The 14,796-nt window shown below is 44.6% G+C and overlaps 2 protein-coding genes across 6 annotated transcripts in view; one reads left to right on the forward strand and one right to left on the reverse strand.

The window, feature by feature from the left end:
- Gss (glutathione synthetase) overlaps positions 1-14,796 on the forward strand; it is a 55,800-nt gene that overhangs the window by 21,994 nt on the left and 19,010 nt on the right. The window contains exon 13 of one of the 3 annotated variants that reach the window (XM_013514054.1): positions 12,774-14,207. The exons of 1 other annotated variant lie outside the window; for it this stretch is intronic. In XM_013514054.1, the coding sequence (XP_013369508.1) occupies positions 12,774-12,888 (115 nt within the window). In that variant the 3' untranslated portion in view covers positions 12,889-14,207. Of the gene's footprint in view, positions 1-385; positions 910-12,773; positions 14,208-14,796 lie in introns of those variants that run through there. One more of the 3 variants, XM_005384810.1, reaches the window with a different exon arrangement.
- Acss2 (acyl-CoA synthetase short-chain family member 2) overlaps positions 1,325-14,796 on the reverse strand; it is a 49,438-nt gene continuing 35,966 nt past the window's right edge. For all 3 annotated transcript variants that reach the window (XM_005384812.2, XM_005384813.2, XM_013514052.1), the window contains 11 exons: positions 9,639-9,776; positions 8,514-8,684; positions 7,515-7,648; positions 7,200-7,332; positions 7,062-7,118; positions 6,784-6,864; positions 5,192-5,300; positions 3,504-3,572; positions 2,998-3,174; positions 2,270-2,344; positions 1,325-2,148 (listed from right to left, as the gene is read on the reverse strand). In XM_005384812.2, coding sequence (XP_005384869.1) covers positions 2,024-2,148; positions 2,270-2,344; positions 2,998-3,174; positions 3,504-3,572; positions 5,192-5,300; positions 6,784-6,864; positions 7,062-7,118; positions 7,200-7,332; positions 7,515-7,648; positions 8,514-8,684; positions 9,639-9,776 — 1,269 coding nt within the window. In that variant the 3' untranslated portion in view covers positions 1,325-2,023. The remainder of the gene's footprint in view (positions 2,149-2,269; positions 2,345-2,997; positions 3,175-3,503; positions 3,573-5,191; positions 5,301-6,783; positions 6,865-7,061; positions 7,119-7,199; positions 7,333-7,514; positions 7,649-8,513; positions 8,685-9,638; positions 9,777-14,796) is intronic.

Here is a 14,796-nt window from a genome sequence, read left to right on the forward strand (position 1 = left end):
TAATCTCCCCCCTAGAACCATCTGCATGCTACTCCTCCCTCCTCCCATACCATCACGTCATCTTAAGAGTGAGGTCAAAAAATAAATTTATAGTTCAAGACATGAAATGTGAGCCTGGATCATGCTAAAACTTTTCTGCTTGCCTGCCTGCCTTCTTGCCTGCTTGCTTCCTTACTTTCTTCCTTTACTGCCATTTGAAAGGTTAAAGAACTTTCTCAAAGACATACAGCCACAGTAGTAGTTTCCAAGCTAGGAAGCAAACCCAAATACAGCTAAAGTCCTAGCACTTTTAGGTATAGCCAGTGTCTTTGTACTGCTCACTTGGGACCTGGCAAGGTCCCATTCTGGGTTTGGTGATATGTGCCTCCTGACCCCATTTCTGTAGACAGGGAAAGACATTGGTGATGAACAAGCATGTGGGGCATCTACTTCGAACCAAAGCCATCGAGCATGCTGATGGTGGCGTGGCAGCAGGAGTGGCAGTCTTGGACAACCCATACCCTGTGTGAGGACACAGCCTGAATAGCCTGGACTTCACTCATGAGACCTTCTATTTTCTGTGCTTGTCATTCCCCTGCTACCCCCGCTGAGGGGTTATCCTCCTCCAACCTGAGGAGGGCTGGTCTCTTCCAAGACCTCCAGGATCTTCAAGGAATAGTAAATGCTGAGTATCTTCCTCCAGTTCTTCACCTGAGGACCAGAAAGCTGTGTTTGCTCTTAAGCCTTAGGGTGTGGGAAGAGAAGCTCCTTTGATGTAAAGGTCCATAAACTGTCACCCTCCTATTGACCCTTCATGAGCCTTTCCAGCAAGTTTCAGTGCCTGACTTGGGATAGGACTGAATAGAAGGAGAGTGGAGGGGCATAGCCTTTCCCCAGCTCTGCCTTAATAAAACTACATTGCTGATTCAATGATTCGCTGCTTTGTGTACAGAGGTTGAGGGGTGCTGTAGTCTAGGTCAGCCCACATAAGGTAGATTGGAGCAGGGAATGTACCTGGGCTATACTCAGGGTCTCCTTAGACCTTGACCCTGTGGATGGCACCCTGAAGTTCCAATCCTTGTCACCCACTTATGCTCCCACAGGTTCATAGGGAGGAGAGAGGGACCCTCAAAGGTGGGAAGGCAACTATGATTGGTTATGATCTAGCTTCAGTTACTCCTACTTAGTTTAGGAACTCACCAAAGGTCCTATCAGTGAAGCCCTGCCAGCTCTATCCACACCAAAAGTTCTGAAAGATAGTAGGGCCGTCCTCAGGAATACCACTGCCCTTCCTAGCTGCTGGACACAATGAGTGCATAGCTTAAAAGATACCTAAGAACACCAGTCACCTTCTCAAGGTCACAGACTTTATTCCTCCAACCATGAGGCTTAAGCATGACTTGGGAAAGAAAAGAAAGTTTCATCTGAGAGTGTCTCTTATGGGCAGGGCTCTGTCCCTCGGGACAGGTGGGAGAGAACAAGACAAGACAAGCTCCTCTGGTCCTAGGAACAAAACAAATGTACTCCTTCAAAGAAGCCAATGATGTGGAAACCCTCAGGACTGAACCTACCTGCACAGCCACAAGAGCACATGGGCAGCCAGTATGGCCATCTGTCAGGGAATTCAGACTCACAACAGAAGTAGCAACATTTTTTAAAAAAATAACATTCCTGGATTCATAAATTTGTCATTTCTAAGGCAAATGCCTACTCAAGGTAAGTACTATGAGGACTGACTGAGGACTGCAGGGCTGTCCCTCTGCTTCAGTCGAGGCCCTCATTTGCCCTGAACACCTAACCTGGCTTGGAAACGTGGCATTCAGGCTCTCGCATGGAGGGCTTTTTGGAGTCTGGGCCCATATCAGTCTGGGATGACCTGGGCCTTGTCCCTTCTGCCTCAAAGTCACAGAAAACTCTCTCCATTCAGGGACAAAGTATGAGTCAGCACTGGACTTTGGTACTCCTTGATGCAGGGCAGGGAGGATGGGAAGAACTCTGGAGAGCCAGGCAGGGAGACCCTAGGTAAAGGACAGAGTCTTGTTCACTAAATGGTCAAGCATCGGTGGTTGAAGAGGTGATTGATGACGGATGGGTCAGCCACTGTAGATATGTCCCCCAGGTCATGGTCGTTCTGAGCAATCTTCCGAAGCACTCGCCTCATAATTTTACCTGGGAGACCACAGACCTCTGGTTAATTAGTGATAGTAATGACCCACACCAGTCTTTTCAAAAATCCACACATCTCACCATCAGTTAGCCCACCTCAATACCTGGAGGCCTCTGAACATACCTGAACGTGTTTTAGGCAAACCAGGTGCATTCTGGATGTAGTCTGGTGTGGCAATAGGGCCAATCTTTTCTCTAACTGTAACCAACAAATCATCAAACATTTCTTTATCACCTTTAGCCTGACTCCCCAAAGCCAAAGTAGATAGCTTTGTTCCCCACATCTCCTCTTCAAGCTCCTGCCCACAGAGTCATTCTCAGCCTCACTGCCTCTCTCTCTCTTTTAACACATTGCTTTACTCTCTTATTTTAACCCAAATTCATGAATTGTGGTTCTAAAACCAGACTGCTAGAGTTTAGGTAGCAATAGGCAAGTGGCTTAACTTCTCTGTGAAAGAAGTTTCTTCTTTAGGAACTAGATTAATAAGATGATCTGTTTGTGGAAGTAACAGGAGGGATTAAATGTGGTAATACATTTAAAGCACTGTGCCCAGTGGTGGTACAGAGAAAGTATTCTATAAATGTTAGCCTTTTTTTTTTTTTTTTCCCATGCTGAAGATCAAACCCAGGTCCTTGTACATAGTAGGCAAGCACTCTACCTCGAGCTATATCCCCAGCTCACTGGCTGTTATTTTCCTAGTGGAGAGACCAGTAGCAGTGGAGACTGGATGGGAAGAAATCAGTCAGCCCAAGGGACACCCTGGGATCTGTTTGAGGATTGGGGAATAGCTCACTGCAGTCCCTTCCCAACAATCTGCAAACCCTGCAGTCCCTTCCAGGGAAGCTCCTCACTCTGCTTCTTGAGCTCCTCAATGAGGGTAGGACTGAAAGCGTGGCCATCACACAGGGTGACAAAGCAGTAGAGGCATTCGCCCTTCACGGGATGAGGGTGGCCCACCACAGCTGCCTCTGCAACAGCTTCATGTTCCACAAGTGCTGACTCCACCTCTGCCGTACTCAGCAGGTGTCCTTGTCAAAAGAAAGGAAATGCCATAAAAGATAACCCAGCCTTTGCCTTTATTCCATCTGTCCCCACAAAGCAGCCCCTATCTGGTTCAAATGGGGAATGCCCTTCATTCACTTCCCACACACGTGCTTCCAGGCACCGCACCACCCTGGATCCCCTCTTTCAGGCACATTTCAGTGCACATCACTCTTCCTCCAAGACCCGGGTCCAGAACTGATTGCCACATTCCACACATGGTCTAACCGAAGGACAGTCTTAACGCAGAAGGCTTTGGCTGAGAGTTGCCAAGGGAACAAAGCAAATGAGATGGGAGGGGATCCTGGGCCCTTACCAGATACATTGAGCATGTCATCGATCCTGCCAGTGATCCAGTAATAGCCATCCCGGTCCCGCCGGCATCCTGTAAAGACATGTACAACATAGTAAATATCCCACAGTAGGATATAATATGTCTTCCTGCTACTGTTCTTGCCCACTATGGCAGCCAGCCTCCAAGATGGTCCTCTGATCTCCACCTCCTGGCATTTATAGTCCTACATAATCCCCTTTTTCACTATACCATATAGGGCTAGTCTGTGTGATCAACAGAATTTTGGAAGAATTATGGGATGTTACTTCTCAGGTTAGGTTAAGAAAAGACACTTTGCTCCACATTGGGAGCAGCCCTATGGAGAGGTACAGGTAGTGAGGAACTGAGGGTTCCTGGTAATGGCCATGTGAGTGAGTGTGGACATGGATCCTCCAGGTTCCATCAAACCTTCAGATGACTGCAGCCCCTGCCACAGCCTGACTGCAACCCAGGACATGCAGCTAAGCTGCTTGCAGACCCTGACCCTCAGAAACTGTGAGATGATATAGTTGTTGTTTTAAGCTGCCAATTTCAGTGATACCTTATTCCATGTCAGTAAAATCTACTTATCTTAAGTCTACCTTTCATAACTCAGTTATTTTCCAAATAGTAAATTAATTCTGAATCACTCCTTTGCTTAAAACACATGAAGGTTTTCCCCTGTACTTTGAATAAAATCTAACTGCTCACATTGGCCCAGAAGACCCTATATTAGCTACCTTTCCAGCCTCATGCATTAGTCTTCCCTGTACACACCACACTCCAGCCACACAGGCTTCATTCCATTCTTCACACATTCCAAGCTTATGTCCTGCTGCACATGATTCACTAGTCTAGATTTCCCCATGCCTAGCTTCTTCTCGTTCCTCAGGTCTCTGCTGCAATGTCACTTGACAGAAGCCTTTTCTGATCATCCTGTGTAAAGTAGTATCAGTGAAGTTACTATTAACATTATAGTACTAGAGGTTGAACCTAGGGCCTTGAAACTGAATTACACCCCCAGACCTTTTTTACTCTTTATTTTGAGACATAGTCTTGCTAAGTCATTAAGTTGCCTATGTTGGGCTTGAGTTTGTTATCCTCCTGCCTCATCTTCCTGAGTGCTGGGATTACAGGGGTACACCACCAGCCCGGATTATTTATCACATTTTTAATTTTCTTTATACACTTACCTCTACCTAAGTTTATTTGTTTGCTGGGTTTTGTCTGTCCCCTCCTTACTAGAATGTACACTCCCTAAGACTGGAAAACTTAACTATGTTATCCATAGTAATATCCCACATTATTAGACCAGTATCTGGGCATTATAGGTGCTCAATAATATTTATGGGTGAATGGACTGGTGGACAGACTTGGACAAACAGCCTTCAAGCATGAAGACACATATGATACAGTAATACTGCTACATGCTCTGTCTCTGTAAATACAGGAGTAAGAAACAAAAACCTCCTTCCTCATGAGCTAATCTCAGATGGCACCATCCTGAGACCTTTCCTGCAACACTCATTCCTGCTCCTACAGTCTTCTCTGTAGCTCTGCCTGGATACCAGACACGTAAAACATACTTCTTTTCTGTCCTTCTTCATTCCCAACCAACTCTTCTGAAAGTGGAAGATGGTGAAGGTACGTGTCTCAGTGGGAGGCACAGCGAGGGGGTACCCAAGGCTCACCATCTCCTGTCACATAGTAACCAGGAAACTTCTTAAAGTAGGTAGTCTCAAAGCGCGGGTGGTTTCCATAAACTGTGCGCATGATCCCTGGCCAGGGCTGCTTGAACACCTGGGGAGTGAGGAAGGCACAATGATCACTCCTGCGAGGCTCTCTTACAGGAAGACTGTCATAGTTCTCCTAAGCCTGAGGAAAATATCCTAAGTGTCATTCCAGAGAAACAAGACAAATACAGGCTTTGGAGAGGGATGATTCAGGTTTGAAATCCCAACTCTGCCACTTACTAGCTATGAGACCTCAGGTAAGTAACTTTACTTCTCTGAGCTTTAGGATCCTCATCTGTAAATCAGAGCGAACAATTTCTATTTTCTAAAGTTATTGTGAGGATAATTAATAGTGTGTGGAAAGTGCCTAGCACAGTGTTGTGTTAGTGATAAGCAAGTCTTCTTTTGGGTCCTCCCTCAGAAAAGCAGTTCTAGTATTATGCAAATGAAAACAGTCATATAAAAAAGTGAAACTGAGGCAGGTGTGGTGAACACCTGTAATCCCAGAATTTGGGAGGCTGTGGCAAGGGGACTGCCATAAATTCAAGGGCAGCTTAGGCTACATAGTGAGTTCAAGGCTAGCCTTTCTGCCTAAAAAAAAAAAAAGTGGGGCTGAGCTAGGGGGAATAGCTCAGTAGCAGAGTGCACTGAGTTTTGCTTTCCAGCACTACCAAAAAAAAAAAAAAAAAAGGTAGGGGGACCCTACATACAAGTAAATAAGTATTGCTCAACAATCAAAATTGTTCGGGGCTGGGGATTTAGCTCAGGGGCTGGGGATTTAGCTCAGCGGCAAAAGCGCCTGCCTGGCAAGCGCAAGGTCGTGAGTTCGGTTCCCGGTACCAGAGAAAAACCAAAAAAAAAAATTGTTCCGTGGCAGCAGATAAATGGGATGGATGGGGTTCTAGTTAAGAGTCAAAAGACCTGGTTACATGTCTTACCCATTACTAACTTGCTCTTGGGAGAGTGACATGTTTTGGGATCTAGTGGACAAGGCTGGTAAGATCCTTACAAAAAACTGGAACAGCTAACATTAATTGAACAATAACTTCTAGGTTCTGTAGAACTCTAGAGCCTATGTAATCGTCCTCTATGTTATGAAGCTTCCTTTTGTGAGAATGTTCATCAAAGGAAGGATTGGGGCTAAATTTTCCAGACCCCAAAAATTACCATCATGAATCTGAACATAATCTTTTTTTTTCTTTCTATCAGATTTTGTTGGTATTTTAGATATATATGTATAATTATCACATTCATCATAGAGAATTTGTACTTATACATGATATAACTTGTTTCGTTTTTTTCCATTTCCCCTAACCTCCCTTCAGCCCTTTGAACAGATTCCTAAAGACCCTAAGAACCTTATGCACAAAAAGGCAGAGATACAGGCAAGGGTTTCCCCCTGTACGCTTTCAGCATAGGACAATCCCCCAACTGTAGAGCTTCAGTCCTAAGCAACTACCAGGAGAGATTAGGTTATAAACTCTAAGGCAAAATACACATGAGGACCCTTATCCCTTCTGCTCAAAGACCCCTAGGAGTCAGGGCCTCACCAGATAACCTTCAGCTTCACCTTCCAACTCTTCCCCAGACTCATTCAGGATTGCAGGAGCTACGCCAAAGAATGGAAAGGACTAAAAGCAAAAGGGAGACAGAACCCAAAAAGTGGAATGAGGCAACTCTGATTCAACTTCCAACGCATCCCAGCACTCCAAATCCCTTATATATATATTAGTCCAGTATCCAACTCTCCAGTAGGCCAAATGCCCCAAGATCCTACCCCTGCCAAGCCCAAGACCAGCAGTGTTCACACACTCATCAGGGCACTCACAGCAGAACCAGGCTTCATGGGTGTGGCACCAGGGAGTGGGGTCAGCATGTGGCCACCCTGTGGAAAGCAGAGATTAGGGTTTTGAGTCAGTCTTTCCACACTGTCTCTGAGTCCCAGCCTTCTGAACCCCTTACTCACTGTCTCTGTTTGCCAGAAGGTATCCACAATGGGGCAGCGCTGGGCACCTACCACCCGGTGGTACCATAGCCAGGCCTCGGGGTTGATTGGTTCACCCACTGTACCTAGAACCTGCAAGGATGCCCGGCTATGCCTTGGGCAGAGGAATAGCAGAGAGGAAGTTCTGAGTACCACCGAGAACCAGGATACACATGCCTCTTTTCATGCCCTCCCTGTTCCAGGTCAGAGAGTCGGCAGAGGGGGAAGAAACTATACAAAGGGAAGCACCCAGCCCGAAGGATACCCATGCGGGAAGCAACTGGGGGAGGGGCTCACTTGGTGACAGGCTCATCTCCAAACTTCATGAGCAGACGGATGGCCGTGGGTGCTGTGTAGAACTTGGTCACCTTGTATTTGTCCACAATGCTCCACAGGCGGCTCACATCTGGGTATGTGGGGATCCCCTCAAACTGACCCCGTGAAAGCTGGTCATTTCTGGTCCTTCTCAATGGTCCCTCCATTCCCTTACCATTACCTCAGTTTAAGTATTTTGCCCTTTCTGACCATGTTATTTCTGGTACCAGGAATCAAACTCAGGACCCTGTGCTGCCCAGGCAGGCGCTTGTGCCACTGAGCTATATCCCTGGCCCCTTGACCATGTTTTAACTCCCTGACCAGACAACCCAAGAGACTTTCCTGGTCAGGATACATAATTCCCTCAAAGGTCTTTCTCCCAGAAACAGGTTGTAAGCAGACTAAATAACCTTCAGAGGTAGTCACACAGGATAATCTTTTTTTTCCCTATAGTGTGACTCAGGATTAAATTTTTTTTATAGTACATGTTTGTAGTACATAAAGTTTACATTCATCTTAAGGAGTACATCTTAAGGATATACTTAGCATCTCTTAATTCTTTCATTTCCCTCTCCCACCCCTCTCTCCCCTCTCCCTCTATCTTTAGATCCTCTTCTCATTTGCAAAAGATCTATCTCCCTGTTTCCTATTTTCTATCTTTTATTTTGTTTTCAAATTTATTTATACTCTGGGTTTCTCATACAAGAGAAGTTATATGATATTTAAGATTGTGTGTCTGATTTACTTCACTTAATATTGTGGTCTCAAGGTCCATCCATTTTTCTACAAATGACTCATATTTATCCTTCTTTACAACAGAATAGTACTCCATCATGTGTAAGTATTATGCGTTGTGGTGCTATAAACATAGGTATGTATGTATCACTGTGGTATGATGTCTTTAACTCTTTTCATCCTGGATAATTTTATGCACCCCCCCCAGGTAGGCTAGGTAGCCATAAGTCTCAGCTCCCTTCTCACCAAAACACTGGTGGCACCATTTGCCAGTGGCCCGTAGGTGATGTAGGAATGGCCGGTGATCCAACCAATGTCTGCTGTGCACCAAAACACATCCTCCGGGTGGAAGTCAAACACATACTTGAAAGTTGTAGCCACGTAGAGCATATAGCCCCCAACTGTGTGTACCACACCCTGTGGGAAGAATGGGGCCTCAGACTGGGGCCTTCAGCCCACGTCCACTTACCAATGAATGGAGGTTTGGCAGAGCTGGAGAAAGACCCTTCTGGGGGATTTTGGCCTACCATCATCCTTTCCACAGCACATTTCTCTTTCATCTCTTTTCTCTATGCTCTCATCTCATCTTCTTTATCATACCCGTAATATTACAAATACACACCAGCTCATCGTTCTCACCTATATACTGAGATTACATTTCTGAGCCATCACATCACTTACACATGAACATCCCCAGCACACTCACATCGTTTTTGCTATACATTTGTGTCCTCATACTCAATGACACATCATCAGGGTGACTTAAAAAAAAAAAAAGACAATGCACTTGGCTTACTCTACCCCTATGAAGAAAAGGCCAAAATGTGTTTCTAACATCCCATTGAGAGATATTCTAAAGCACCTGGAGAGAAGAACTTAAGGATGAAGTGGGTAGAAGGTAGAGTGATGTACTTTTCAAGTCAATGGAAGAGTCAGCTTTTCAAAATATTTCGAGCTCTCATGCTGTCCCCTGGCAGGGGACTAGCTGTTAACAATGTGCCATGAAGAAAAAAATGCAACTTGGAGTTATGGTCTTACAAGCACAAGAGGGATCCTGTGCCCACTCTTGGGCCTGAGGTGACAGAATAGCTCTTCTTCAACCAAACCATATGGGAATCAGCAAGGATCAGTGTCAGCCATATAGGTGATCCTTTCCTCCCTTTTCTGGGTACCATGAAAGCCCCAACTTGACTTGTCTCACCCTGGGCCTCAGCATCTAGTAATTGAGAACATATGTCTTAATTTGATTTAGAAAAGATAATGTGACATATCTGTTACATATGGTTATACAATAATGTTTCCGTCATCACACGCTTCCTTAGAAACTCATTTCTCACTTTACCTAACAGACACACATACATACATACTTGCCTTGGGTTTGCCTGTGGAGCCACTGGTGTACAGGATGAAGAGTGGGTCCTCAGCATCACACCACTCAGGTTCAAACTCATCCCCTGCATCTTGCATGAGTTCATGCCACCACAAATCAACCCCTTGGTTCCAGGAGATCTACAGGAAGAGGAAGAGAGGAATAGGAAGCAACAAACTGTGAACAGCTTAAGATGGGGTGGGAGACCCCTCTACCTGGCACCAGAAGGAGGGCCCTGCAAAGATAGAATAGGCAGAGAACAGGAGCATAACAGCAGGCTTCTTGGGTACTCTGCCATCCTTCCCTTATCTGTACCACAGAACTCCCCTCACCTGGCCTCAGGCTGAGGAGGGCCCCTCAGTTGATTCCTTCCCACCCTTCAACTCTCAGGTGAAAGGTCACCTTTTGGGGAACTTCTCCTGAGTGGTATATGATAAATTCTCTTCCACCTCTCCAATTATTATTAACCACAATTCCACGTTTCTTTCCCAGACAGCATATATTTCCATTTCTTTTATTTATTTACTTAGTTATTGTCTCCCCCAACTAGATGGTGACCTCTAGGAGGGCAGTGGTATGTCTTTTATGTCTTCTTTTTTCTGTATCGCCAACAGCTTGTAAAGTGACTGATTCTCAAGAAAACATTCAGGAAATTTTTGTTGAATGAATGACTTTGCACACACAGCCTGCATACACACATATGCACTATAGGAAACTAGTGGCTTATCAGCAGGGATGCAGATACTACACAATTCAGAAATGCTAAATTAGTCAGAGCCTGCAGGTGAGGTGGGCACTTGATCCTGTTAGTAGTGAAAGAAATCAACAGCTCTTGGTCCAAGCACTTTCTTCTATATGTCCAGATCCCATCCACATCTACAGGTTCTTTTCTACCTTGATAACACTGACACCAAGGGGGTTTCCCATAGCACCTTTTGTTTGAGGAGACAGGTTCCATGCAGCAGGAAGCCTTGCTTCACATTGGTGGAAAAGGACCAAGGTGAACTCCATCCAGAAAAGTGATGCTCCTCTATATCCAAATGCCTTTGATAGTGACATCTGAATCTGTCATTCTGAAATTTCTCTCAACTCTCCTTTGAAACTATATTCCTTTCCTGGTCACATCACCTCTTTAAATACCAAATTTTACCTAATTGTTATAGTCTATTCTCTGCCAGGTGAAGCTGGATTCACTGAATTGTCTAAAACTTGTACTGGATTGCAACCCCAGTTCTACCACTTCCTTGCTATATGACCTTGGATAAGTCACTCTACCTCAAATCACTCTTTTAAAAAATAAGGATAGTCATTCTTGTCCAGATGATCTCACAGGATTTTGGGAATATCCAAAAGGAAAGATATTTAATAAACACCAAGCCTTGGACCACCCCAGGGGGTAAGGTAGACAAGTCTGATGAATGTCAGAAGGGACAGAGGTTAGTTTAATAACCACTGGGGGGTGCTGGGGATATAGCTCAGTGGCATAAGCGCCTGCCTGGCAAGTGCAAGGTAGTGAGTTCGATTCCCGGTACTGGAAAAAAAAAAAAAAAAAAAAAAAAAAACACTGGGAGATAAATTTAAGGGTGTGATGATGAAAACTGGTTGGGGACTGCTTTAGCTGTCTCAAAGCCCTTTCATATTCATTAGATTCTTAAATGTTCAATGGCCTTGGCTGGTAGATAGAAATGACAATGTTAGAGAAATGCCTTTCCCTTATTACACAGATATGTGCTAATTTATTGTGTGCATATTTGGTTTAAAAATCCCAAAGTGGTCAGTGGCACAGTGGCACAGTGCCTGCCTGGTGAGCACAAGGTCCTGAGTTTGATGCCTGGTACCAAAAGAAAAAAAAAAAAATCCTGAAGTGTTAGATATGTATCTTGGTAAATAAGAATATGACTCTAATCACTTATGCCACTGCCATGTGTCTGTACTACATGGCCCTTACTCTACAGAATTTTAAGTTTCTGACATATGAGTATCATGAGAATGACAATCCCAGTCCAAGTGAGGATGCCATTAAAAATAAGAAGAGAAGAGAACCCCAGCTAGAATATACACAAGCACACCCTACTTTTTAGTGGAAAAATCTACGTGAGTTTATATGTACCCTGTCATATGAATACTTTTTTTCTTGCCAAATTACCTTGAGCTGAAGGCATTAATGTATCTAGGCAGAACTATGTCAATATTGCTTTGGACAAATGGTGCTGCTCTATAGTACTGTGAATTGTCAAAGGATAAAGCATAGTTACACCGTGGCTCTGCACTGAGTGAATTCTTATAATCTTATAAAAGTATTTTTTTTGTGGGTGTGTATGTGTGTGTAGGGAGGAGAGGAAGAGGTGGTGTATTCCAGGTGTGGAGCCAATAACAAGCACCAGGAAGCAGGATGAGCTCAATTAGTGAAGCAAACATTGGGTGTGGATGAGGTGTGTGCCTGTAAGACCCATGGGTTGGAACCAGGAAAAGGTTTGAATTTTATTTTCTAAAATAAAAATGGAAGAGTTGGCCCTTGTCCTTATACCAGAGTGGCCTTGAAAGGGCAGCTTTCCAGGTATGGAAAAAAAATATGAAGGCGCTCATGGGTGACATGGTCAAGGAGGGCACCTGTCAGGCCTTGCCTTGAAGACTGTGTAAGGCTGAAGGGGTTTGAAAGTCTATCAGAATTTCCACAGCTTTTACTGCAATTTTCAGACCAAAAAACCTGGATTTTGGCCAGGTATGGTGGTACATGCTTATAATCCTAGCATTCAGGAGGCTGAGGCAGGAGGACTGCAGCAAGTTTGAGGCCAGCCTGTGCTACATAGTGAGTTCAGGGCCAGCCTGAACTGTGTAGCAAGACCCTATCTCAAGAAAACAAAAATAAAACACTATAAGCCTATTTTTATGCTGTTTTTTTTTTTTTTCCCCTCACAAAAACAGTTTAATAAAGAGCAATTTGGTTATTACAAGATCATTGGTAAGGGCTGGATTGGTATTTGAAGACATATAGAGAAATCAGAAATGTTTCTCACAGTGAAACCCTCTTTCCAGCAGCCTCACATCTGGGATTCTCCAGCAGTTCCTGCTCATGTTTCTACCTGGTTTTCAGGTATTTCCTCCTGGACACTCATCTTCTCTGTCTCCCTGGCCAGGCTGTCTACCCTCAAGGCCTCAGCCAGCCTCTGCCTGGCTTCCTTTGCTTTCCGAGTGTGTCTCTGGATGTCTGCAGAAGTGACCCGCTGGCTGGAAGAGGGAGGTAAAAGATGAAAATCTTCCAGGACTATCTCTTTCAAAAAATGGAGACAGGCTGGAGTGGGCTGCAAACTCTCAACAGCAAACTGGCCCAGGGATCAGCTTTGACTTCTGAAGTTATTATTTTAAAGGTGCTTGAGAAATACAATTCGTTTAAAGGTTCTTCCTTGGTGTCTTGGCACTTAAGTGACTGCAGCCTCCAGCTTGCACAGAGCTGCTGGGGCTTCTCCAGCTTGTCCTTGTGTGGATCATGCCTGACCTCACTGCCAGAGTGGGCGGTGATGAGAGTCACCACCCTTGGGAAGATGCAGCTGGTCAGTCACACGAGGAAGACTGAGCCTGCAGCAGCTTTGCGCTTTGCCTTGAGGGCCCAGACATGTGGTTTCCTCTGTAAATTTGGGGTTATCGTGCTTCTTTTGACTTTTCCCACGAAAGACTGACTTGGAGCTGGGTATGTTGCTGGCTCCCTCATGGTCACTGCTGCTGTCTTGCTGGCTCCCCTTCTGAGATGCAGACAGGATGAAGCTTGCTATAAAATGCCTGTTTGGTTCTTTTGGTAACTGTTTTCACTCCAAGAAACAAAAATCCAAATGCTGGAAGCTTGAGGCAGACTTATGAGTTTACTTTGTCAAAGGAAGTAATAACAACTAGCATTTATTTAGTACTTACTATGTGGCAAGCACCTTATATATATTGACAAAACTCTATAAGATAGCTATAGATGGGAAAACTGGAGCAAGAGAGCTTAAGTCACTTGCCCAACTTTACACAGTAGCAGATGGCAGAGCCAGAATTTGAACCTACGTAGTCTTGCTCCAGAGCCTACACTCTAAAACCATGAAGTTTGAATAGTTCTTTGAAAAGAAGGGCTTAGGTCCTTGTCTGAGCTGTAAAAGGAAAGTAGGGTTCCCTAGGAATCAGATCTGTTTCCACCATGCTAGTAAGAATAGAGAAAGGTGCACCATTAGCATAAAAGGTACCATTTGGGCAAGGTAGCCTGTTAAGATGGTAAAAAGCATAGGAGCAGTGAACTTTTATGTTTTGCTTTCTTTTAAGTATGCATTATCATCTATTACTGATAAGGAAAGTGAGGCCTAGAAAAAAGAGACTTATGCAAGGTCATACAGCTAAAAATTGGTCTCTGGGACCCAGGCCCCCTGTCTCTTCCACACTAAGCTCTTTTGAGCATTTACTTATGGATCTCTCTGCTTAAAACCACCTGTAGTATAGCCTTGATTCAATTTTAATATTTAATCACATCAGAGAGTTATATGCAATTTGTAAATCCCAAAGAAGTATATAAATGTATTTTAGAATGTTTTTCTTGAGCCATGTGTGGTGGTGCACACCTGTAATCCTAGCACTCGAGAGAGGCTGAAGCAGGAGGACTGTTGGGAGTTCAAGACCTGCCTGGGCTACAAAGTGAGCTCAAGGCCAGCCTGAACTGCACAGTGAGACCTTGCTCAAAAAAAAAGACAAATAAATAAATGGAATGTTCTTCTTTGCTGTCCTGTATAAAACTCATTCTTCTGTAATACATGTCTAACTCCCCAGCTTGATGGTGAATTCCAAGGTCAAGGTCTGCCTGCACCTCCTCCATCTGCTTCTCCTCTGTCTCTTCTGGCTTCATCCAGCTAAGTGCACAGTAAATACTTTCTGACTGGTTATCTGGTCCTCTCTCCCACAAAGGTCCCAAGCAGCAGGAGTGAAATGGGATGTCTCTTATTACCTCTCTGAAATCCTTGCTCCATGCTAGTAGACAGAGGCAGCAATAGATATTTGATTTCACAATGCTTTAGAGTGGCATGGATGTTACTAGGTGCCTAGGAGCAAGAGTAAGGGGGAAAGGTCTGGCAACTACTTTAATGGAGCAAACAGGCAGAGAATAGAGGGACACACAGATAAGCATGCAGGAAAGCTATG

The sequence above is a fragment of the Chinchilla lanigera genome, unplaced genomic scaffold, assembly GCF_000276665.1.
Source record: "Chinchilla lanigera isolate Chin_1 unplaced genomic scaffold, ChiLan1.0 scaffold00021, whole genome shotgun sequence".
Taxonomy (NCBI): Eukaryota; Metazoa; Chordata; class Mammalia; order Rodentia; family Chinchillidae; genus Chinchilla; species Chinchilla lanigera.